The 25,759-nt window shown below is 33.2% G+C and overlaps 4 protein-coding genes across 9 annotated transcripts; 1 reads left to right on the top strand and 3 right to left on the bottom strand.

Annotated features, from left to right (window-relative positions):
- Positions 1-385: 385 nt before the first annotated feature.
- Positions 386-7,791, bottom strand: ddx-10 (the record flags this gene model as incomplete). Of its 3 annotated transcripts, NM_058588.6 has the most annotated exons (5): positions 386-1,099; positions 2,415-2,831; positions 4,800-5,159; positions 6,910-7,530; positions 7,577-7,791. In NM_058588.6, 5 exons carry the CDS (start codon positions 7,781-7,783, stop codon positions 506-508), a joined length of 2,199 nt encoding a protein of 732 aa, NP_490989.1. The 3 variants fall into 3 exon arrangements, with proteins under 3 accessions (NP_490989.1, NP_001293289.1, NP_001293290.1); NM_001306360.3 differs by lacking the exons at positions 4,800-5,159; positions 6,910-7,530; positions 7,577-7,791 and having other exon boundaries at positions 506-1,099; positions 2,415-2,774; NM_001306361.3 differs by lacking the exons at positions 4,800-5,159; positions 6,910-7,530; positions 7,577-7,791 and having other exon boundaries at positions 506-1,099; positions 2,415-2,657.
- A 188-nt stretch (positions 7,792-7,979) lies between these two features.
- Positions 7,980-11,906, bottom strand: eif-3.I (the record flags this gene model as incomplete). Of its 2 annotated transcripts, NM_058587.6 has the most annotated exons (4): positions 7,980-8,326; positions 9,201-9,555; positions 10,526-10,959; positions 11,763-11,906. In NM_058587.6, 4 exons carry the CDS (start codon positions 11,896-11,898, stop codon positions 8,268-8,270), a joined length of 984 nt encoding a protein of 327 aa, NP_490988.2. The 2 variants fall into 2 exon arrangements, with proteins under 2 accessions (NP_490988.2, NP_001293284.1); NM_001306355.3 differs by lacking the exons at positions 10,526-10,959; positions 11,763-11,906 and having other exon boundaries at positions 8,268-8,326; positions 9,201-9,363.
- Positions 11,907-12,375: 469 nt separating this feature from the next.
- On the top strand, positions 12,376-25,707 carry abtm-1 (the record flags this gene model as incomplete). 3 transcript variants are annotated; one of them, NM_001026659.3, is made up of 8 exons in its annotated part: positions 12,376-12,444; positions 12,492-12,569; positions 15,348-15,419; positions 17,199-17,463; positions 18,967-19,539; positions 22,129-22,757; positions 24,106-24,456; positions 25,263-25,707. In NM_001026659.3, the coding sequence occupies 8 exons, from the start codon at positions 12,385-12,387 to the stop codon at positions 25,347-25,349; spliced, it is 2,115 nt and encodes a 704-aa protein (NP_001021830.1). The 3 variants fall into 3 exon arrangements, with proteins under 3 accessions (NP_001021830.1, NP_001380172.1, NP_001293306.1); NM_001393067.1 differs by lacking the exons at positions 18,967-19,539; positions 24,106-24,456; positions 25,263-25,707 and having other exon boundaries at positions 12,385-12,444; positions 22,129-22,130; NM_001306377.3 differs by lacking the exons at positions 12,376-12,444; positions 12,492-12,569; positions 15,348-15,419; ... (1 more) ...; positions 18,967-19,539; positions 22,129-22,757 and having other exon boundaries at positions 24,259-24,456; positions 25,263-25,349.
- Positions 14,115-14,564, bottom strand: Y74C10AR.2 (Conserved secreted protein; the record flags this gene model as incomplete). Its single annotated transcript, NM_001381415.1, has 1 exon — positions 14,115-14,564. The coding sequence occupies one exon, from the start codon at positions 14,562-14,564 to the stop codon at positions 14,115-14,117; it is 450 nt and encodes a 149-aa protein (NP_001368010.1).
- Positions 25,708-25,759: the final 52 nt, after the last annotated feature.

Raw genomic sequence — 25,759 nt, 5'->3', positions numbered from 1 at the left:
TGAAAAAAAACCAATTTTTGTAAACTTTAAACTTAAAAAATGGCTTAAATTTCGCTATTTTTTGCTGAATTTTAAGATTTTTGCCCGAAAAAATACCAATTTTTGGGTTTAAAATTAATTTTGAATCAAATTCTGATACCACAAAAGTGAATTTTCTTTTAATTTCGCAAAAAAAAGTACATTACTCGTGCGTTAAATTCAATTTTCTCGAAGCATAAGTCAAAAAAGCGTCTTAATTTTCGCAATTTTTCTTTTCAATTTTTAAAAATGGTTTTTTTTTCTGATTTTTGACCTGAAACATTTTGAACAATTTTAAAATTTTAAAAAAGATATAAAAATGTGCATGATAACACCAAAAGTAACAAAAAACGAGGAAAAAATCAAATAAATTCAACATTTTCTTTGGAAAACTGAAGAAAAACTCAAGAAACTCAAAAAAAAGAATGAATAACAAGTAACAACTCAAAAACAATCTAAAAAAACCGAAAAAACAATAAAATTTAAATTATTTCCTCCCAAGAGCCGCAAGAGCCTGTTGCTCCAAATCTTCCACCTCATCCGGCTCCTCCTCATACTTCCTTCTAACCGCATCCGGATCCGGGAGCCACGAGATATCCGGCTCATCCTCACTTCCATCCTCATCATACTCCACAGCTTCTTCCTCCTCAGCTCTCCGATTCTTCTTCGCAAGCTTCTCCTGTCTCCGTTGCTCGCGGAGCAGCTTGAACCTTTTCCGATCCTCCTTATCGCCACTTTTGATCTCCTGCCGGGCTTTTTCAATATCCAAACCATAGGAGGTGATAGTTGAGGGGCCTTCTTCGAGCTCTTCGAGCTCATCATCTTCTGCTCCAAATGTCTTTTTCGTGTTAACTTTAAGCTTTTTGTTGAGGATTTTCTTCGCCGCCGACACTTTTGTCACTGCTTTTTTGAGCGGTTTCGTCTTGGAAATGGTGATATTTGAGATCTTTTCAGCGGCTTCTTCTTCCTTGATCTGCTCAGGCTCTCCTGTAGGCTTTTTCACTGTGAATATATCCTCATCGTCCTCATCAATTGCGAATTTTCCAACTAGGGAAGCTTCTTCTTCTTCTTCTTTTACTTCCTGCAAAATGTTAAAATTGAAAATTTTATTGCAAAAAATGAAAAAAATAAGGTAAAAAAATAAGAAAAACCGCGCCGCACGGTTGCAAAATTACGCTCCGCCTTTTTTTCTGTGCGGCGCTGCTGATTTTTGCAAAATTTACGAGACCCGACCACGCCCATAAAACCATGCGGAAAATTCAAATTTTGCATACTCCGCACGGTTTCGGGAACAAAAATCGTGGCCACGCACGCCCATTTTTCCGTGCGGCACGAAAAAATGGGCGTGGTCTTGGTTTTCTTTTCACCAGTTCTCCTATCGGTGGTGCCTCGAATTTTGTGCCCAAAACCGTGCGGGGGTAGCAAATTTTGGTTTTTTTCCGCACGGTTTTATGGGCGTGGCCAATCTCCCAGCAGCGTCGTATAGAAAAAGAGGCGGAGCGTAATTTCGCAGCCCTGCGGCACGGTTTTTTTCGAGGATTTTACTCAATAAAGTTTCGATTTTACTTGGTTTATATCGGGAAAAAAAACAGTGTCACACGGTTGCAAAATTAGGCTCCGCCTCTTTTTCTGTGTGACACTGCTAGGGAGATTGACCACACCCATAGAAACGTGCGGGTTGCAAAATTATAATTTTCGGCTCGGTTTTATAGGCGTGGTCAATCTCCCCAACATCTTCGCACAGAAAAAGAGGCGGAGCGTAATTTTGCAAGACTGTGGCACGGTTTTTTTTTCCTTTTTTTTCAAAAAAATTTCGATTTTTCCAAATGAAAATATTATCCAATTTAATTCTTTAAAAAATCTTATAAGAATTCAATTGGACAACATTTTCATTCGGAAAAAACGAAAATTTATCGAAAAAAAAAAATCAAAAAAGGTGAAAAACCGTGCCGCAGGGCTGCGAAATTACGCTCCGCCTCTTTTTCTATACGACGCTGCTGGGAGATTGGCCACGCCCATAAAACCGTGCGGAAAAAAACCAAAATTTGCTACCCCCGTACGGTTTTGGGCACAAAATTCGAGGCACCACCGATAGGAGAACTGGTGAAAAGAAAACCAAGACCACGCCCATTTTTTCGTGCCGCACGGAAAAATGGGCGTGCGTGGCCACGATTTTTGTTCCCGAAACCGTGCGGAGTATGCAAAATTTGAATTTTCCGCATGGTTTTATGGGCGTGGTCGGCCGGGTCTCGTAAATTTTGCAAAAATCAGCAGCGCCGCACAGAAAAAGAGGCGGAGCGTAATTTTGCAACCGTGCGGCGCGCGGTTTTTCTTATTTTTTTACCTTATTTTTTCATTTTTTGCAAAAAAATGGCAATTTTTCAAAAAAAAAGTACCTTCTCCATCAATTTTTCGCCGCTTTTTTTGGCCTTCTTATTCAAAAACCTGACCCTTGGCACTGAAACCAGTCCAAAAGAATCCGCCAGAGCAGCTGCATCAATAGCCTCCACATCAAAAACCTTCTTATCTTTCATCGTATAAATCGATCGAAGATATGCGACAATGCTCTTCTGTGCGTACTCTTTCAACTCCTGTGACTCTGCGAGAATTGCCCGAAGCTTCACCCTAACATCGCTCATCGCATCAGGATGAATTTTGAGCTCTTCAATTGGAATCGAGTGCTTCTCCAACTTGCCAATCATTGCTTCTTCTTGTGACGGGCTCACCATGAGCAATGAGTTTCCAGAATCATCCATTCGGGCGCTTCGACCCACTCGATGAATGTAATCGTCGATTTGAGCCGGGCAATCCACCTGAATCAGTTTTTTTTCGGTTTTTTTTAAATAAAAAAATGAAAAATTTTGTTTTTCGGTTGTTTTTTAACAAAAACGAAAAATGTTCGTTTTTCGGTGCTTGTTTAAATAAAAAAAAACAAAAAATTTTGTTCTTTTGTTTTTTTTAATAAAAAAACGAAAAATTTTTCGTTTTTCGGTTTTTTTTTTAATAAAAAACGAAAATTTTTCGTTTTTCGGTTTTTTTAAATAAAAAAACCGAAAAATCGAAAAAAAATTTAGGATCAAATTTGCTCAAAAAGTGCAAATTCTGTGTTTTGTATGAAATATGGCCTAAAAATATTGTTTCCAGATTTTTTTTTGATTTATCCAAAAACGGAAATTTTTCGCTTTTTCGGTTCCTCAAAAATACCGAAAAATTCCACAAGGAGTACTGTAATTTTAAATTTTCGTTACCATAGAATTTTCATCGATTTTTTATAGTTTTTCTGTGAAAAATTGTGTTTTTTCCGTTTTATTTCCATATTTCAGTTTAAAAAAAATAAATTTAACGTTAAATTGATATTTTTTGATTGAAATATTGAAATAAAACGAAGAAAGCACATTTTTTAGACAGAAAAACCATAAAAATCGATGAAAATTTTAAAAAAATTGTCGTGTCGTGACCGGCTTTGGGCCAATTTAGGCCAATTTAGGTTAGGAAAAAGTCTCAGTTTTCCGCCAATTGGATTGGTTCGGTGGAGCGCACTTGCATTTTTTTTAATTAATTTTTTTTATTTTTCTCATTATTTCACTAATTTTCTTCATTTTCTGGGTTTTTTATCGGAAAAATAGACATAAATGCAAATTGTTCATTAAAAATCACTGAAAATGTGTGTAAAACTGTAAAATATACTAATTTCAGGCTTGTTTTCGTCGGAACTCATAATTTTACAGTTATACCCATTTTCAATGATTTATTAATGAACAATTTGCATTTATGTCTGTTTTTCCGATTAAAAAAAACCGAAAAAAAAGAAGAAAATCAGTGGAAAAATGAGAAAAATAAAATAAATCAATAAAAATTAATGCAAGCGCGCTCCACCGAACGAATCCAATTGGCGGAAATTCAAATAAGAATTTTTTGAAAACTGATTTTTCCAATTTTCAAAAAATTTTTGAATTTTTTTATCATGATATTCGGTCATTGTGACCCATAGGCGCGGTTTAAAGTAATTTCCCCACTGATCGTAGCCCACTTTTAACAGAAAAAAAACTATGAAAAATCGATGAAAATTTCAAGACAACGAAAATTTGAAATTACAGTACTCTTTAAAGGCGCACATCCGTTTGTATTTATCAAAAAAAATTGTCGTGTCGAGACCGGCTACCGTATTATAGAAAAATACGATCGCACGAAAATAAACAACGACGCAACGACACTCCGCTATTTTTAAGCCCCGCCCACGATTTCATTTGCACTGAAATGCGTCGGCCGCAGTGCAAATGAAATCGTGGACGGGGCTTAAAAATAGCGGAGTGTCGTTGCGTCGTTGTTTATTTTCGTGCGATCGTATTTTTCTATAATACTTTGGGCCAATTTTGGTCTTTTGAGCTAAAATACAAATTTTCTGATAAAAAAATGGCCAGTTTTTGCACATTTTCATACCGAACAAATAAAAAAGAAGCAAAAAATCGCATAATTTTTATTTTTCAGGTCAAAAACCGGAAAAATTGTGACTAAAAAAGTAGGGCGAGTTTTTAAATTTTAATTGAAAAAAAAAATGCAAATTTTCTGATTTAAAATTGACTTCAAAATTGATAATATTATGATTTGAAAAAGTTCCAAAACCAGTTTTTGCAGATTTTCGCACCGAAAAATTAAAAAAAAAAGCTTATTTCACAATTTTGTGGCAAAAATCGTTGTTTTCCCTGAATTTTAATTTCTCTGAAAACTAAATACTTCGAAAAATACTAGAAATTATAGTTTTTTTTTCTATAATTTCTGACCTGAATAACCCAATCAATATGCTCAAAATCGAGTCCTCGAGACGCTACGTCTGTGGCAATGAGCACGGCGGCTTTGCTCTCGTCGAATTTCGTGAAAGTCTCGATTCGTTTCTTCTGATTCATCGTTCCCCATAGACCCATCACCGGGAGCCCGGGACGGAGCTGTGAGAAGGCTTCAGTCAGGAATCGAGCCTGCTTGCAACTGCTCACGAAAACCAGCGATTTTTTTTTTCGGTGGGCTTCGATGAATGACCAAAGAGCGTTGATTTTGTGCTCTTCTTCCACGATTACGTACGATTGTTTGAGGTTGTCTGGAGTGGCTGCTGACGCGTTTTCGTGTACGGAGACGAAGACGGGGTCCTGAAAAATTGGCAATTTAGGTAAAATCGCGTAAAAATTCTGAAAATTTCAGTGAAATTCAGGCAAGATTAGCTAGATTCTTCAAAAAATTCTTAATTTTCTACGTGGATTTTTCTGAAATTTCGTTTTTTTTTTAATATTAAAATTTTTAATTAATTAATTTAATATAATTAAATTTAAATTAATTTTAACCTATAATTTCTAGTATATTTTAAAATTATAAATTTTCAGAGAAATTTTTCGAAAAATTCAGCTTTTTCCACTTTTTTTTTTGGATTTTTCTATTTCCAAAATTCCAAAATTTTTGGTTTTAAATCGTTTAAATCAAATTTTTATTTTCACAAATGTCGAAAATTTGCCATTTTTTGGGAAATCGCGTAAAAAATCTGAAAATTTCAGTGAAATTCAGGGAAAATTCAGCTTTCATCAGTGGATTTTTCAAAAAATTCAGAATTTTCTACATGGATTTTTCTGAAATTTTGTTTTTTTTTTTTAAATTAAAATTGTAAATTAATATAACTTAATTTAAATTAATTTTAAACTAAATTAAATTAAAGATTGATTGAATCTGAAAAACTATACTTTTTCAGTGAAATTCAGCGAAAATTAGCTAGATTTATCAAAAAATTCCTTTGGATTTTTCTGTTTCCAAAATTCTAAAAATGCGATTAATTACCCAAAATCCGAATTTTTTGGTTTTAAATCATTAAAATAAAAGTGTTTTTTTGATGTTTCAAAAACATTTATTCTCAAATTTTAACACTTAAAAAATCTAAAAACTAATTTTTCCTTGCCTTTAAACTCAATTTTCTAAGATAATAACTCGAAAAATGAAAGAAAACGGCTGAATTTTCGAAAATTAGCTTGAAAATCGTCCAAAAATCTTATAAAATTATCTTTTTCGATTAAAAAAGATCGGCTTTTTTGCGACAAAAATGCTGTGATAAGCTTCTCTTTTCACTTTTTCTGTATGAAATTCTGCAAAAACTTGCCAATTTTATGTCAGAAAAATTGTATTTCAGCCGGAGAGACCAAAATTGGTCCAAAGTACGGTACCCGGTCTCGACACGACAATTTTTTGGTAAATACAAACGGGTGTGCGTCTTTAAGCGATTACTGTAATTCCAAATTTTCGTTGCAGCATGGAATTTTCTTTTTTTTTCGGTTAAAATTTGAGTTTCATCTCAATTTTTTAATCAACAAAAATATAAATTCCACTCCACTACAACAAAAATTCAAAGTTACAGTACTCTTTAAAGGCGCACAGCCATTTGTATTGAACAAAAATTGTCGTGTCGAGACCGGATACCGTATTTTATGGCCAATTTTGGTATTTTGGTGTGAAATACCAATTTTCTGACTTAAAATTGACCAGTTTTTGCAGATTTTCATATCAAAAAAGTAAAAAGAGAAGCTTATCACCGCATTTTTGTCGCAAAAGAGCCGAACTTTTAAATTTTAATCGAAAAAAGTCATTTTAGAAGTTTTTTGGACGAATTTCATGCAAATTTTTGAAAATTGAGAGTTATTTTCCAAGAAAATTGAGTTTTAAGGCACGGAAAAATTAGTTTCTGGATTTTTTTTAGTGTTAAAATTTGAGAATAAATTTTTAAGCAAAAATTGAGATTTTGGGAAATTAATCGAATTCTTAGACGTGGAAAACGTGTTTAAATTGCCGATTTTTCCGTGTTCCTATTCAATTAATGAACCATTCCGGAATTATTTCAATTTTCCGGGCGAAATCCCTCACATTTGTGCAAACTCTGCACAAATCCTTGACATTTCGTGTCTGAGTAGCCGAAAAGAGCAGCGTCTGACGTTCCGCGGGCAAATTATTAATGATCGAGTTGAGCTGCTTCGAGAATCCCATATCAAGCATTCGATCCGCCTCGTCGAGCACCAAAACTTGAAGCGAATCACAGCTCATTTGAGCATTCTCATCCATGTGTTGTAGGAGACGTCCCGGTGTGCAAACGATGATATTAATCCCGCTGATGCGATTTCTCTCGAATGCCACGTCACTTCCGCCGATAACCAAGCCACACGAGAATCCGTGATGGGCTCCGACGGCGTTAATTGTGCTAAATGTCTGAAGAGCCAGCTCTCGTGTCGGTGAAATGATTAGCGCTCCGAGACCATAGTCTGGAGACCATTTTGCTCGCCAAAGAGCCTCCAGCACGGGGATCACCAGTGCCAGAGTCTTTCCGCTGCCGGTTTTTGCGGCTCCGACGACATCTGAGCCGGTCAGAGAGTAGGCAATCGTGTCCCGTTGGATTTCTGTGGGTTTTGTGTAGTCATTATCCTTGAGACCCTCCAGTGTCCTCCAGGAGAGCGGGAAATCCTCGAAGCGGAGAAATGTGCGGGAGCTTTTCTGGAAAAATCGATTTTTTAATAAAAAAACTATTTTTTAGAGCTACCTTGAGCATTTCCTGATATTTCTGCTCAACTTCGTCGAGCATTGTCTCCTCCTGTCCCTTTAAATCCTGTTTTCTCTTTTTCAGAAGCCGCTTCTCCTTCAACGCTTTTCTGACACTTGGATCCTGCTCGCCATCGAAATTTCGTTTTCTTTTATTATTTCCAGCCCATTTCTGTGCTCCGCCGCCTTTTCCGTTTGTGTGAGGCATTGAAAACGCTGAAAATTGGGTAAAAATATTTAAAAATTGCAGGAAAAATCGTGCGCGGCAGTTGCGAAAAAAGCGTGCCAGGGTTGCATTCTGACTCCGCCCACAATTTTTCTTAATTTTTAATTGAGAAAAAATTAATTTTTTTTAAAAATATAATAATTGGAGATTAAAACCAAGAAATTCGAGGGAATAGATCAATTTTAACTCAAAATAATATTTATTTATGAAAAAAAAAACAATTAAAAGCCACCGAAAATTGATCTTAAATATGGAAAAAATGGAAAAAACAGAAAATCACCACCGCGTAATTTTAGAATTTGATAAATTTTAAAGGTTTTCCGAACTGCATAGGCTTAAATTCGTCATTTAAACTCTAAAATTAGGCGGTTTTCAACAGGAACGAGTAGGAAAAAGGGGGAAACGGTCTTTTTTTGGCAAATACGATCGCCCGGGAAACAGGAAGAAAACGAAAACGTAGAACAAATTAAAAATCGTAGGTGAAGCCGAGGTAGTCCTCGTCGAACTCTTGAATTCTGATGTAACCTGGAAAAAAATCAATAATTTTTGAATTTTTATATGAAAAATCCTCAAATCGCACTGCAACTTTTTTTTGAACGAGGGACGAGGAAATGCGGTTTCTAGGCCATGGCCGAGGATCCGACAAGATTTATCGGCAATTTATCTTGCAATGTTTTCCGCGAGTTTTCTTTTATTTTTCACCGATTTTTCCCCCGTTTTTTTCTTATTAAAACTGATAAATAAATTTTTTTAAAACCAGATGCTAAAATAATTTCCAAGTGAAAAAAATTGTGAATTCAGCCGGCAAGTAGCGGTGAAAGTGGTCAATGTAATATGATGGATTACGGGAATACTAAACACTAAACTTTTTTCGAAACATGATACATATGCTGCTTAGAGGCTGAAACTACCTGATTTTAATAACGAGACCGCTGAAAAAGTTTTTTGAGATTTTCAAAATTCAACATTTTGTGGAAAAATCTCGACTTTTTCGCCAAAAAGGTTGAATTTTGAAAATCTCAAAACTTTTTCAGCGGTCTCGTTATTAAAATCAGGTAGTTTCAGCATCTAAGCAGCATTTATAGCATGTTTTGGAAGAAAGTTTAGGTTTAGTATTCCCGTAATCCATCATATTACATTGACCACTTCCACCGCTACTTGCCGGCTGAATTCACAATTTTTTCACTTGAAAATTATTTTAGCATCTGCAAAAACAATATTTCTTCATCAGTTTTAATAAGAAAAAACGGGGGAAACATCGGTGAAAAATAAAAGAAAAAACGCGGAAAACAAAGCAAGATAAATTGCTGATAAATCTTGTCGGATCCTCGGTCATGGCCTAGAAACCGCATTTCCTCGTCCCTCGTTCAAAAAAAAAGTTGCAGTGGAATCCCCATACCGTCTTCTCCTCCAGTCGCGATAATTGTGCCCGATGGATGCCAGGCCATCGTGTTAATCGGTCCGAAATGTCCCTTGAATCTGGCGAATTCCTCTTCGAACACCATATGATAGATCTTGGCTTCAAAGTGTCCAGCAGAGACAGACGTCTGTGTGACCTGCATCGCGTCTTCTCCTCCTCCAAGGCAAATGTGATCGCGATTCGGTGAGATGCATGCCGAGTTGACGGGACGCTCGGATTTGTATTGTTTCAGCTTTTTCAGATCGTTCACGTCGAGCAGGGCGGCCGTCTTGTCGCGTGAAGCGGAGATCAGGAAATCGCCGCGTGGTGATAGTTGGAGATCTTGGACGCTGTACTGAAATTTTGGGAAATTTTTTTTTTGAAATTATTTTAGAAATCACGGAGGCACCACGGATTAAAGATCTCGTCGAATTCCGGATCTGGCACCGTGCCAACTGCAGTTTTCGCAGTTTTCTCGAAGAAAAATGTGGTTTTTTTTTAAATTTTCTTCAGGAAAAACGCTAAACAACACGCGATGCGTAACATCGGAGCATCGTTGTCAGGATTTTTTCCAGAAAAATTGCGTTAATTTTTTTTGAGTTGGTACGGTGCCAGATCCGGAATTCCACAAGATCTTGAATTTCGTGGAGCCTCGGTCTTATAATCATTGGAGCGCGCTTGCTGACACCTCACGAACTCCCGAATTCGCGGAATTTTGTTTCCACGGGAAATAAGGTTTTTTTGCTAATTTTGGTTTCTATGGAAATTAATATAAATTTTTGATGGATATTGTTGTTGGGAAGCTTTATACGACTCGAAAACGCGTAAAATTTAAGGTTTTACATCAAAAATCGGGAGTTTTTTGATTTCAGAATTTTAAAATATACATTTTTTGTAGAGAAAAATACAGTTTTAATTGATTTAATTGGTTTTTTCATTGAAAAAAATTAGAATAATCAAAATAATCAATCACTGCCGGATTTTGCTGCTTTTTCTCTTCAAAATGAGATTTTCACGGCTTTCAAATCGAAAAAACTGCCGATTTTGTTCCATTTTTCGAGAAAACTAAATTATTTCTTCGAATTTTTGGTTTTAATCTTGTGTGCGGAGTCAGGATGCAACCCTGGCACGCCTTCTTCGCAACTGTGCCGCGCACGGTTTTTTAATGCGAAATTTCGCCAATTTTCCAAATTGTACACACTTTCGGCTCTAATAATGTTTCCCCACAACAATAAAAACCAAAAATTAGCAATAAAATTTCCGCCAATTCAGGAGATCGTAAAGTGTCAGCAAGCGCTCCAGAGAACAACGAAAAAATGACGAACACGATGAACACTCTCGTTAGTGTGAATTGGTGTATCCGGATTTCTCAAATCGTACTGCTGAAGGAGTCCAGACTCGAATCCGATCGTCACGAGGTCATCCATCTGAGTGAAAAGTGCGGTCGTGGCGTTCACATCGAATTGTGAGTAGAAGAATGACTCTCCACCCTCAACCATTTGACTTGAATCACGAAGATCTCGGACTTGGAACGTCGAGAGATTCTTTGTCATCTTTTGTGTGGTGAAGCACACCAAATTTCCTGAATACGAGAATCCGCACGACTTCATCGGAGTCTGATGGTTGATTGTGTAGAGGCAGTTGCCGAGCTCGGCATCCCAAATCTTCACGGTGAGGTCTCCGGACGCGGTGACACACTTGGTAGTGTCCCATGAGACGTCGATATCCCACACGGCTCCGTTATGCCCGTCGTAGCTACCTGAAAAGAAAAATAATAAATAAATATATTTAAAAGGTGGAGTAGCGTCAGTGGGAAAATTGCTTTAAAACATGCATATGGTACCACAGTGACCGAATATCATGATTAAAAATTTCAAAAAAATTTTCTAAATTTTATATGATTTTTTGAAAAATTGAAAAAAATCTCAGTTTTTGCCTAATTCCAATTTTAATTACCGCCAATTGGATTTGTTCGATGGAGCGCGCTTGCACGTTTTAAAATTTATTTATTTTATTTTTTGTTATTTTCCAACGATTTTTAATGTTTTCGATGTATTTTTGCTTGAATTTTAGAGAAAAAGTCAAAATAATTGCAAATTTTCGATTAAAAAGCACGCTTAGAGGCGTAAAAAATGAAAAGTAACGCTTTTAAACGATTTCGAACCTGAATTAATAAATTTCACTGATTTACGCCTGTAAGCGTGCTTTTTAATTGAAAATTTGCAATTCTTTTGACTTTTTCTCTAAAATTCAAGCAAAAATACACCGAAAACATTAAAAATCGGTGGAAAATAACAATAAATAAAATAAATAAATTTAAAAACGTGCAAGCGCGCTCCATCGAACAAATCCAATTGGCGGTAATTAAAATTGAAATTAGGCAAAAACTGAGATTTTTTCAATTTTCAAAAAATCATATAAAATTTAGAAAATTTTTTTGAAATTTTTAATCATGATATTCGGTCATTGTGGTACCATATGCATGTTTTAAAGCAATTTTCCCACTAGCGCTACTCCACCTTTAATTCTGCGAAAATTTTTCGCGAAAATATTCAAAAATACCGATTCTCTCTCCATTTTCAGTATACCAAACGCATGGCTTCTTGTCCTTAGCACAGGAGAACGTCAAATCTCCCTCACGATTGAAACGGACCCGAGTGAGAGCACGTTCGTGGCCTTTCAGCGAAAGTGGACGCATTTCTGAAAGAAATCCCCTATTTTTGAAGGTTTCTGCGAGAAATTGGTGGAATATTCGGCAGTTTTGATTATAAAATGAATTATTGGCTTAATTATTAATAAATTCCATTAAAAAAATGAAAATTAGAAGCCAGAAAACATGGGAAATATTCGAAAAATAAGCGAAAAAACAACAAGAAATAGGATTTGGCTCAACCTCCGCAATTTGGCGTGACAGTGTTTGCGGACTTGCGTACCGTACCCCCGCGCAGAATAATCGACATCAGCTGACGAAATTTCGATTTTCAGCAATTTTCAGCAATTTCGAGTGGTTTTCAGTAGTTTTCAACAATTAAAAAGTGAATTTTATCAAATTTTTAGCAATATATTAATTAAAAACTCAAATTTTAACATGTTCCACCACAAATAACTGCTAAATTTCGCAACTCTCAATTCTCATCGATTTTTTTGCGAAAGCTTCACCGAATCCAGTTTTCAGAGATCGATAATGTTACAATTACGACTAATAGCTGGCCTACGGAACGCGTCAAACACTATCAGATCGCAGGTATCGTTAAAAAACCCGAGAATTTCCGGTAAAATATTGATTTTCAGGCAGTTTACCGCAGTTTCTCGTCACTGACAAAATCACCAGCACTCATCAGAAATGCCACACAGATTCTTAGTAAAAATGTGGGGTTTTGCGATAATTTGTTGAAAAAAACGTTTTAAAATCCTTAAAAAACATTTTATAGAAATTTCCATGAATTTTTAGGTTAAAAATATGTATTTTCACATTTTTTAAAGCTAATTCCAGAAATTTTTGCCTCGAAAAAGTTAATTTTTAGCCAATTAGAGCGAAAAATAAGCTTGTGGTCTCGAAGCGAAAACTACAGTCTCTAAAGTTAGAATTAAATTTTGCTATGCGCCTTTAAAGCTTTTACGGTAGCTGAGATATCGATTTTTCTCTTTTATAAATTAATTTTTTTCTGAATTTTCTTCAAAAAATTCCATTTTAGGCCTAATATATATCGAAATTTTCACTTTTTCTGCTCAAAAAATATATAATTTCTAAAAAAAAAAGCAGTTTATTTTGAAAAAAAAAACAGAAATTTGTGAAAAAGTTGCTGGAAAGCACCACTGGAACGTGGGAATCTTTCCAGAACTGGAAAAATCTAGCATTTTTCTTAAGAAAAGTCCAGTTTTTCGGGGAAAATTGGATTTTTTCACCTTAAAATCATTTTAAAAAAATGCTTAAAAATCAACAAATGGAATCTGCGAAAATTGGATTTTACCTCGAAAAATATGATTTTCAGTAGAATTTTAATGGAAAAATTGAATTTTCCGTTGAACTTCGTTCAAAGTAGCAACTTTCCGTGCTTAGAATCGTATTTTTAAGCAAAAATACGATGAAATAGCACGTTTTCCAGGAATTGTGTTGTCGCAAGCTTCAAACAATTCTCAAAAATCACAAATTTGAGATGAAGCTCGGAAGCTCCAAAGGAACTTGGAAAGTTGCATTTTTCATCCGAAAAACCCAGTTTTTTGGTGTAAAATTAGGTTTTTACACCCTAAAATCATGAAAAAATGCTCAAAAATCAACTTTATTAGCTCAAAAAGCACCAAAAACGTGTCCCAAATTCGAAAAAAGACATTAAAAAATCAATTAATTCTTCTTCTGAGCTTCTGATCCGAACTCAAAACTGAGTTCTCCTTCGTTATTCTGCTTACATTTCACATTTTGTCCATTATCAAGTTGTCCACTGGCATTCAACTCTAACAGCTCATCGGAGCAAACGAAACCTGCGGTTTACCTCGAAAAATATGAATTTCAGTGGAATTTTAATGGAAAAATTGAATTTTCCGTTGAATTTTGGTCAAAATAGCGATTTTTCGAGCAAAAAATCGTATTTTTAAGCTAAAATACGATGAAATAGCACGTTTTTCAGAAATTGTGCAGTTTTGTTCAATCGGAAGCTTTAAATAATTCTCAAAAATCACAAATTTGAGATGAAGCTCAACTGCTTAAGCTAAGGCTTAGGCTTAGGCTTTTCTACTCCACGGGAACATGAGAATACCTCCACAAGTGGAACAATTTTGCGTTTTTTCCCAGTTTTTTTTGGTGAAAATTCGATTTTTCTACCTTAAAATCATGAAAAAATGCTTAAAAATCAACTTTATTAGCTCAAAAAGCTCAAAAACGTGTCCCAAATTCGAAAAAAGACATTAAAAAATCAATTAATTCTTCTTCTGAGCTTCTGATCCGAATTCAAAACTGAATTCTCCTTCGTTATTCTGCTTACATTTCACATTTTGTCTATTATCAAGTTGTCCGCTGGCATTCAACTCCAACAGCTCAAGCCCCGCCTTCTTATTGAGCACACAACCAATCGGAGCAAACGAGATGTATCCATTGCTCATCTCACATTTATATCTGAATCCGACGGCATTATTCTTGTACATTCGATCGATTGTCTCCTCGTTCTTCACGAATTGCGATTTCTCGTCCTGTTCCCAACTGGCAAAGCATCCGGCTGTCTCGTATTTGCTCACACATGCCTCGTAGTAACTTCCCTTGCCGATTCGGCGCCGGTTTCCGAGATCACAGTCGTCACCGACTTTTAGGGACAAAACTGTGCTCGACGCCATGAGTACGATGGCGGTGAAGAGGGCCAGTGTTGAGCTCATTTTCTGGAGAAAATTCAGAGTTTGCGGAGCTTGAAAACCTGGATTTACGGGGAAAAAGTCGATGAGAAACCGGAATTGCTGTGATTTTTTCGAAATTTTGGAGCTAAAAATCACTTTTTTCGGCAAAAAATGTTTGAAAATGGGAGTGTTTTTGATCTTACTAGGCCTAGGTTTAGGCTGAGGCTTTGGCTTAGGATTAGGCTTAGGTTAAGGATCAGCCTCAGGCTTAGGATTAGGCTAGATTTAGGCTTAGGCTCAGGCTTAAACTTAGGTTTAGGCAAAGGCTTAGGCTTAATCTTTCGATTAGGATTAGGCTTAGCTTTAGGCTTAGGCGTAGGCTTAGGCTTAGGCCTCCAGACAGGATTTTTAAAATTTTTAAATTACCTAAAACCCCCGAAAATCTACAGTTTTTGTAAATTTTCGGGGAAAAAATGAGAGAAAAAATGACGAAAATTGGCAATATTTTCAAAAAATCCAGCTAAAAATTATATTTCTGCCTTTCAAACTAGCTTTTAGCATTTTTTATATCAAATTTTCTGATTTTTGGGCAGAAAAAAACTTTTTTAAACCGAAAAATTCAAATTTTTAGAATTTTTCCAGTGAATAAAAAAGATTTCGAAAAAAAGTTTTGATTTTTTTTTTTCGAAAAATTTGATTTTAAAATCTAAAAAGAAGGTTTTTTAGTAAAAAAAAATATTGAAATTCAAGCTTTTTTTCGAATTTTGTGATGGAAAATCGGATTCTTTAACTCAAAAACTCCAAAAAAAATTCAATTTTTTGCAGAAGAGAGCAGTTGTTCAAGTATTCACAAGGACATGCTTTCACCCGGGAGCCAGTAGTCAAGTACCTTTACAGGTAAGGAAAAGAGATGAAGAAGCTGAAGCTGAAGCTGAAAACTGATGAAAAATCTGAATTCGGACGGCTCTTTTATGCTCGGCGAGCCCACCTCCGCTTGCTGGGAATTCCCATGGCTGAGATCTTTTGAAGTTTGCCGATTTTTTGGAATTGCTGGGAACCCAGGACGGGGAGATGAATTTTTTTTTTTGATTTTCAGAATTTTAAAAATTTTGAAAAAAAAACGAAAAATTTCAGCCAATTTTTCAGAATAAAAATACTGAAAAAAAATTTTTTTTTTTCGACAAAATATTTTTTCCCAAAAATTCAATTTTTCAGTGAAAATACTCTTATTTTTTCAAATTTTTAATAAAAATCGGAATTTATTTTGAGTTTTTTCTCAAATAAAAATTTCAAAAATGTTCTCTTTTTTTTCGAAATTCAGTCGAAAAAACACATTTTCAACCAATTCGGCATGAATTTCTAGAGAAAAAAATTCTTAAAAAATTTACGAAAATTGCAAAATTTTGTCAATTTCGGACACATTTTTTGCGATAAATCTGGAAAAAAAAGAGATTTTCAAAGTTTTTCTTTGATTTTTCAGAAAAAAAAACTTGAAAAACTCGTTTTATTAGCGAAAAACTACGGTCGCCGGTCTCGAAACGAAAAGTTTTGGTGAATTTGAAAAGGTGTGCGCCTTTAAAGAGAGTACTGTAATTTGAAACTTGGCATTTTTTATCGATTTTCATATTTTTTAGTGAAAAATTGAATTATTTGTTAAAAAACTTGAAAATAAACATAATTTTTTAAAAAAATTTAACAAATACTGAGAAAAATTGAAATTACAGTAATCTTTAAAGGCGCACACCTGTTTTTGTATACCAAAAATTGTCGTTTCGAGGCCAGTTACCTTAGTTTTGGAGCTTTTTCTTAAAAATCAAAAAGTCTGAAAATTCGGATTTTTCATGAAAATTTTTTTTTTTTTTTTTTAATTCCAGCATTTTTTAAAGGGGGAGTAGAGTTTGTGGGTATTTTGCTTAAATAGACTAAAACTGGTCCAAAACCACCGAATTTCATAATGAGACTTCACAAAAAATTTGCAAAAATTTTTTATGGCGGGTCAAAATTTCGAAAAAATAAAGCCAAATTTTGCTAAAATCTGAAATTTCGCACACTTTTCTTTGTCACAGCCGCTGGATTTCAGTTTTTTTCTGAAATTATCACCTTTTAACCTTATTTTGGTAATTTATCTCGCGGAAATTCGTTGATTGAGACAACTTTTAAGCCGATAGGCTTAAAAGTTGAGTAGGCATCCAATTTGAGAGTAGGCATCCAATTTTGATCATTTTTGGATGCCTATCGGCTTAAAAGTTGTCTTAATCAACGAATTTCCGCGAGATAAATTACCAAAACAAGGATTAAAGGGTGATAATTTCAGAAAAACTAAAATCAAGCGGCTGTGAGACAAAGAAAAGTGTGCGAAATTTCAGATTTTAGCAAAATTTAACTCTTTTTTTCGAAATTTTGACCCGCCATAAAAAAGTTTAGGAAATTTTTTGTGAAGTCTCGTTATGAAATTCGGTGGTTTTGGTCCAGTTTTAGTCTATTTAAGCAAAATACCCACAAACTCTACTCCCCCTTTAAATTCAAAAAATCTCATTTTTTGTTTTTTTTTTCTCTCAATTTTCAAAATTTTGAGATTTTTTCTCTAGAAATTCATGCTAAAAAAGAAATTTTTGGCGCAAAATTTCGCAAAAAAAAAAAAAATTATTTTATTCCAAAAATTTCCATTTTTTTCAGGCGTCCGGACAACTAAGCGGTTATCAATTAGTACAGCGACTTTTGAAATTTGTTTGGCCAAAGGATAAACCAGAAATAAAACGACGAGTTTTAGTTGCACTTTGCCTTCTGATAGCTGCAAAATTGGCGAATGTTTCTGTTCCATTTCTACTTCGTGATATTGTTAATTATTATAATGGAAAAGCTCCCGAATTTCTGAAATTAACATTTGACGGGACGCCTTCACAGACTATTTTTACTGCTGGAATTGCCACGTGTATTGCTTGTGAGTTTTTTAAAATAATCAAAATTCTATGTAGAAACTATAGATATTGAATTGGTAATTTTTTTTTAATCCCAAAAAACTTCTGAAAAAAGTGTTAAAAGTCGGTTTAATTTTTTAAATCGAAAAAATCTTTTTTTTTTTTCACCAGCCAATTTTTGTGTTCAAAATTAGTTTTTTCGGCGCAATTAAAAAAAGTGTCAAAAAATTAATTTTTCTTGCTTTCGGCGCAGTTTTTCTACTTAAAGCAATCTTTAAAAAAGTTATTTCGGCTGGAAATTTGTTTGAAGCTTGAAAATTCACTAATAATCGGTTAAACTTTTGAAATTTTATGGGAAAGTAGTACACAAAAACCTAATAGTATTCAATTTTTGAGAAAATATTTCGAATTTTCAAAAAAAAATATTCAGTAGTGTTCTTATTTACAACATTGGTATTTTTCATTTTCATTTTATTTAAATAGTGCATTTTTGAAAAATGTTCCGGAAAAACGCCTAAAATTCTTCTAAAAAAATGTGCAAAGTTATCATTTTACTTTAAAAAATCTTGAAAAAACCATAAAAACCATACAAAAATGGTTTAACATTCAGGAAATTTCACCAGAAAAAAACCAAAAAAAAAAATTAAAAAGGAATAAGCCTTATTAAAAAATCAAATTTTTTTGGTGAAATTTTCTGAATTTTGAACCATTTTTATATGGGTTTTATGGTTTTTTTTTTCAAGACTTTTTAAAGTAAAATAATAATACTTTGCTCATTTTAAGAAGAATTTTAGGTGTTATTTCCAGAAAAATTTTCAAACAATTCCATTTTTATATGAAAACGAGAAAATAAATAACAATGTTATTAAAAATAAGGGAACACCTGGAATTGTTTTTTGGAAATTCGAAATATTTCTCCAAAAATTGCATATTATTAGGTTTTTTTTGTGCATTTTTCCGTAAAATCACGAAAGCTTAATCGCTTTTCAGTGAATTTTTATGATTTAAACAAATTTCCAGCCGAAATAACTGTTTAGAGATGTTTTTCAGCTGAAAAACTGCTTTGAAAAAATTATCAAAACATTTTTTAAATCCAAAATTTCAAAACATTTTCTCAACTGAAAAAAAAAACCTTTTTTTTTTTGCAAAACTAAAAAAAAAAATTTAGAAAAATTTAATAAATGTTTAACAGTTCATGAAAAAATATTTAAAAATTAAAATTAAAAAAAAAACTCTAATTCTCTGGAAATTTCAGAAAATTCATAAAAAATTTTTTTTGAACAATAAAAAAAAGTTAAATTGCTCCTATTATTGGAACGTGCAATTCTGAGAATGCGTATTACACAACATATTTGACGCGCAAAATATCTCGTAGCGAAAACTACAGTAATTCTTTAAATGACTACTGTAGCGCCCTTGTGTCGATTTACTGGATCTCTCGATTTATTTCATTTCAATATTTCATCGGTCATTAAAGGCCTATTTTCTGTAATTTTCAGCAAAAACAAAATTAATTTTAATTGCAGACGGCATCGCCCGTGCCACCGCCTCCCTATTCAACGAGCTCCGCAACGCAGTCTTCGCAAAAGTCGCGCAAAACTCTATCCGAAGCATTTCCCGATCGATTTTCCTCCATCTTCACTCTCTGGATCTCTCGTTCCACTTGAACCGTCAAACTGGAGCTCTCTCAAAAGCAATCGATAGAGGAACACGTGGAATGAGCTTTGTGCTCTCTTCACTGATATTTAATTTAATTCCGACAGCCGTAGAAATTGGAATGGTTTCAGCATTATTTACGGGAACTCTCGGACCAGAATTCGCCTATATGACAATGGGAAGTATTGGAATGTATGGAATTGCGACACTTGGTGTCACGAAATGGAGAACCAAATTTCGACATCAAATGAATCAGGCGGATAATGATGCTGGAAATAAGGCTATCGATTCGCTTATCAACTATGAAACTGTCAAATATTTCAATAATGAGAAATTTGAAGCGGATCGATATGATCATTTTTTGAAGAAATATGAAGGAGCCTCTTTGAAGACGACTTCATCGTTGGCTCTGCTCAATTTCACTCAGAATGCCATTTTTTCAGGTAGATCTCTGAAATTTCTAGAGAATTTTTTTGAGCGGCGAAAAAAAAATACAAAAAAAGCGGAAATTTTCTTTTTTTCGAAAATTTCGGTGTTTTTCTGAGAAAATCGAAAAAATCTGATAATTTTTAACGAAAAATAGTCAAATGGCCGGAAATTATTACGGGCGACACAAAATTCTGAGAATGCGTACTGCACAACATATTTGACGCGCAAAATATCTCGTAGCGAAAACTACAGTAATCCTTTAAATGACGCGCTTTGGTCGATTTACGGGCTCGAATATTGAAATGAAATAAATCGAGATCCCGTAAATCGACACAAGGGCGCTACAGTAGTCATTTAAAGAATTACTGTAGTTTTCGCTACGAGACCCTATTTTGCGCGTCAAATATGTTGTGTAATACGCATTCTCAGAATTGCACGTTCCAAGAATAGGAGCAATTTAACTTTTTTTTTAATTGTTCAAAAAAATTTTTTATGAATTTTCTGAAATTTCCAGAGAATTAGAGTTTTTTTAAATTTTAATTTTTAAATATTTTTTGAATCCGAAAAGTGCTTTTTTTAGAAAAAATACAAAAAAAGTCGAAATTAGTTTTTTTTTTCGTGAAATTTTCGTTGTTTTTCGGAGAAAATCGAGAAAAATCTGGAATTTTTCTTAACAAAAAATAGAAAAATGGCCGAAATTAGAGGTAATTTGAATTTTTTTCTATAATTATTGAAAACCCAAAAAAAATTTTCGCTAAATTTTTTTTTGAAACTAAGAAATTCCAATTTCGAGATATTTAGGTATAGAAAATGATCTAATTACGGCAAAAATCGATAATTTTCACAAAAACAGATGAACAGCGCAATTTAATTATTTTTCAAAATTTTTTTTTGAAAACTCAAAAAAAAAAACTCGCGACTTTTCGTTAATTTTTTTTTTTGAGATTTTTTGATATGGAAAATGATCTTTAATTCAGTATGAGAATCCAATTTTTTTCTCAGATCTAATATTAATTCAGAAATTTAGAAAGATTTTTCCGGAAAAGTTCGAAAAATACCCGAAATGGTGCTTGAAAATTGCCCTGTGCCAAAACAATTAACGACACTATTACGGGAACACTAAATTCTGAGAATGCGTATTGTGCAACATATTTGACGGGCGAAATATCTTGTAGCGAAAACTACAGTAACCCTTTGAATGACGCTCTTTGGTCGATTTACGGACTAGAATATTGAAATGAAATAAATCGAGATCCCGTAAATCGACCTACAGTAGTCATTTAAAAGGTTACTGTAGTTTTCGCTACGAGATATTTTACGCGTCAAATGTGTTGTGCAATACGCATTGCATGTTCCCATAATAGGAGCAATTTAAATTTTTTTTTGCTCAAAAAAAATATTTTTACGAATTTTCTGAAATTTCCAGAGAATGGAAGATATTTTTAGTTTTTTAATAATCCGAAAAATGCTTTATTTGAAATATTTTTGATGTAGAAGTTTTTTTATAGAAAAAATACAAAAAAACGTCGAAATTAGTTTTTTTTTCCTGAAAGTTTCGTTGTTTTTCGGAGAAAATCGAGAAAAATCTGGATTTTTTCTTAACAAAAAATAGAAAAATGGCCTTTGGAAAACCCAAAAATTTGCGGTGGAAATTAGTGGGATTTAAAACCAATTTTTTGAATTTTTTGAATTTCCAACGAATTTGAGACATATTGCTTGAAAAAATGTTCGGAAATTTTGTTATATTTTTAGAGAAAAAAAAATTCATTATTCGAAATATTTTTGATGTATAAAATGATCTAATTATAGCGAAAAATTGATAATTTTCTGGAAAAAAAACCGATGAACAGATTTTCAATTTTTCCCGAAGTTTTTCGGAGAAAATCGAGAAAAAATCTGCATGAAGCTATACATTTTCATGAGAAAACAGAGAAATTATTTTTAAAATCGAAAATTTTAATTTTTCCACTTAATAAATGTTTTTTAAAAAAACTTTCAACTTTAGAAGTTTCCATATTTTTTTAGATTTTCGCTATGAGCCCACAAAATGATGTATCGATTTTTTTGACATTTTTCCGAATTAAAAACCGAAAAATGAATTATTACACAAAGTCATATATATATATATATATATATATATATATATATAGTTCAGTATAAAAATGCATAAATTTTTTGGCACAATAATTGATTTTTCGATTTTAAACTCGAAAACTATAAGTTTTCAGTCAGAAAACTCAATATCTTTGCACATTTTAGAGTTTTTAGCTAGAAAACGGGATTTGAACACAAAAATGGCTCCAAGTATTAAAAAAGCAATTAGATTTTTCAATTTTCATTTGCTCCGGAAAACAAATTATATATAAATGCAGTAAAAATCCGATAACTTCTGAAATTTTTTTATTTTTTTGCGCACATTTTTGAGTTTTGAATATAAAAATGGCTCCGAATAGTTTTAAAAAAAAGTCGTGTTTCAATTGGTTCTTCTAGCTCAAAAAATTAGTTTTTTTTTTCAAAAAAAAAATACTCCGAGAATTAAAAAAAGCCGAACTGCACAGATCGTTGTTTTAATCTCTCTCTAAATTCCAAAAATCTTCTTCCAGGAGCTCTAATCGGTGTAATGTGCATGGCAGGAACACGAATCGCGGCTGGCGACTTAACAATCGGAGATCTCATTCTCGCGAATACTCTTCTCTTCCAGTTATCAATTCCACTCAACTTTTTGGGTTCAGTATATCGAGAAGTTCGTCAAGGACTTGTAGATATGAATCAAATGTTCTCACTTTTGACGTTAAAACCAAAAATCGTGGAGGCTGCCGACGCGAAACGGCTCGAAATTGTCGATAACGATATTAGTTTGAAATTTGAAAATGTGCATTTTGGATATCTCCCCGAAAAGCCGATTTTAAAGGGATTAGATTTGGAAATTCCGGTCGGAAAAAAAGTTGCAATCGTCGGTGGAAGTGGTTCGGGAAAATCGACAATTGTTCGGCTTCTCTATAGACTTTATGACACAGAAAGTGGAAATGTACGAATTAATGGACTAGAAACTCGAGATTTAACACTGGATTCACTCCGGCAAAGTATTAGTATTGTTCCACAGGATTCCGTACTTTTCCATGATACAATTTTCTATAATTTGGCGTATGGAAGGCCGTCAGCGTCGATGGAAGAGGTTTATCAGGCGGCTAAGCTTGCGGATCTACACGAATCTGTACTTGCTATGCCTAATGTGAGTGGACGGCTCGGACGAAAATTGCTCTATAGGCCCTAAGTTGAAATTTCAATTTTTGGGTTTTTCCCGGAAAAAAATTTAAAAAAAAAACAAAATTCAGAAGAGTTGTGAATTTTTGTACCAAATTCAAAATTTCATTAAAAAAATGTTCACTGTTCAAAAATTTGAATTTCCAGTGAATTTGATTTTAAAATTTATCGGAAAAAGTCCAATTTTTTCAAAAATTTCGTCAGAAAAATTTAACAAAAATGAGATTCTCGATCAAAGTTTTGAAAAATTCGAAAAATTCAAATTTCGGCGAAGTTTTAAAGCTGGAAATTAATAAAAATTTCGTATAAATTCAAATTTCTGAGAACCTGTTTATGCTCCTGATACCGAATATCAATTTGAAAAAAATCAAAAAATTTCCCTGATTTTGTATTAATTTTTTAAAATCCAAAAATCCAAATGTATAAAATTCAAACAACAAATTTTGCCGCCAGAGACTAAGCCACGCCCATGATAACCGTGCCGCAGGTGTGGATTTACGAGATGAATATTTTTCATTCATTTTTTTTTTCAAATTTTCACACAGATTTCCCAGATTTCTCCCATTTTTTCGTTGTTTTTCACACTGAAATTTTTGTGGTCTTCATTAATTTATGAATTTTAGTCAATGGAAACGAAAAAAAGTCATAAATTAAGGAAAATTACTAAAATTTCAATGTAAAACCACGAAAAAATGGGAAAAATCTGGAAAATTGGTATGAAATTGGATGAAAAATATTAATCTCGTAAATCCACACCTACGGCACGGTTATCATGGGCGTGGCTTAGTCTCTGGCGGCAAAGTTTGTCGTTTGAATTTTATACTTTGGATTTTCGGATTTAAAAAAATTAATCTATAAAATCAGGGAAATCTTTTTGATTTTTTTCATATTGATATTCATTATCAGGAGCATAAATAGGGTCTTAGAAATTTTAATTTATACGAAATTTTAATTAATTTCCAGCTTTAAAACTTCGCCGAAATTTGAATTTTTCGAATTTTTCAAAACTTTGATCGAGAATCTCATTTTTTGTAAAATTTTTCTGACGAATTTTAAAAAATTGGACTTTTTGCTTCGAGAAATTTTTTATTTCCGATATATCTTAAAATCAAATTCACTGGAAATTCAAATTTTTAATAAAATTTTGAATTTGGTACAAAACTTCACAACTCTTCCGAATTTTGTTTTTTTTTCAAATTTTTTCGGGCAAATCCCAAAAAATTAAAGTTTCACTTTTTTTTTCGAGCAGTTTTCAACTTTTTTTTTCAAAATTTCTCATTAAAATATGCTACTCCTAATTTTCGATCGATTTTCAGGGTTACGAGACGCTTGTCGGTGAGAGAGGACTAAAATTGTCTGGAGGAGAGAAGCAGAGAGTTGCAATTGCTCGAGCAATTCTTAAAAATGCTCCATTTGTTATTTACGATGAAGCCACATCTTCACTGGATGCAATCACTGAATCAAATATTATGAAAGCGTTAAAAGGAGCCGTCGAAAAACGAACATCTCTTTTTATTGCACATCGTCTGGCGACAATTGTCGATGCTGATATTATTTATGTGCTTCAAGATGGAAAAGTCGCTGAAAAAGGATCACATTTTGATCTTTTAGCGGTGGACGGGCTCTATGCACAACTGTGGAAGTCACAGAATATTCATGGAGTTGCGGTACGGTTTTTTTGTTGAAAAACCGTTAAAAATAGTTTTAAAAAATAAAAAATTGAGCCAGAAATGTCGGAAAATTGCAAAATTTGCTGTTAAAATTGAATTTTCTAGAAAAAAAAAGTTTTGGAAGTTTTTAAAAACTAGAAAAAGTTCAAAAAGAAATACACATCTTCTCCAAAAAATTCGAAAAACTAGTCGAAATTCAGAATATAAAAGTTTTTTTTAAATTCAGAATATTGTTTAAAAATTTTTTTGAAAAATTCGAATTTTGGCAAATTTATAAAGCTGGAAATTAATTTTTTCTGAAAATTTCCAAATAAAAACCGGAATTTCGAATAAAATGTCATTGCTTTTCTGAATTTTGAGAACAAAAAAATGTCTAAAAAAATGGCTAAAATTTCGAAAAATTCAAATTTTGGCGAATTTTTGAAGCTGGAAATTCATTTTTTTTTTCAATAGACAATTTCCGAACAAATTCGACCGCCTTTCTCAATTTTGAGCCCAAAAAAAGCCCGAAAAATGGCCAAAGTCAGCAATTTAATCCAAAAATAGCCAGAATAATGGCAAAAAAGCCCGAAAACTGGCGAAAAACTCAAAAAATTTTAGCCCAAATATGCCAGAAAAATGGCAAAAAAAGTAAACATTTTAGGCCAAAAAACCCCGAAAAATTGCCAAAAAGCCAGCAAGTTAAGCCAAAAAAAGCCCGAAAAAACTCAAAATTTTATGCCAAAAAAAACCCGAAAAATGGCAAAAATCCCAATTTTTTAGCCATAAAATCCCGAAAAATGGCAAAAATCCCAATTTTACAGCCAAAAAAGTCGAAAGAAGAGGACGACGATCTGATGCTTGAACTGGATCTTGACAAGTGTTGCGGAAGTTCCAGCTGCAATCGATAAATCAATTTTCTAACATTTTTTTTTCTTTTTATTTTCTAGGATTCCATTTATTTTTTTTTATTTTTTTGATTTGTTAAGTTAAATTTTCCTTTTTTTTTGCATTTTTTTCCCCTAAAAACACTTTTTTTATAAAATTTTTTTTTCTAGGATCGGGTGTGAAAATCTGTGTTCTTTGTTCTTTGTTCTTTGTTTTTTGCTGTAATTAGATCGTTTTCTAGATAATTTCTTTTTCTCAGTTCCCCCCGTTTTCTTAGGTTCCCTCATCACTGTTGCTCATGTCTTGTCCCCAAAAAAAATACTTGTTTCAATTTTTTTTCTTCAAAATTTCTCGATTTTCCATTTTTTTTTTCTCAAAAAAAAAAAATATTTCATTTGTTTAACTCAATTTTTTTTGTTGGAAGATTTTAATC

The sequence above is a fragment of the Caenorhabditis elegans genome, chromosome I (assembly GCF_000002985.6).
Source record: "Caenorhabditis elegans chromosome I".
NCBI lineage: Eukaryota > Metazoa > Nematoda > Chromadorea > Rhabditida > Rhabditidae > Caenorhabditis > Caenorhabditis elegans.
This window is presented reverse-complemented; position numbering and strand designations above follow the sequence as displayed.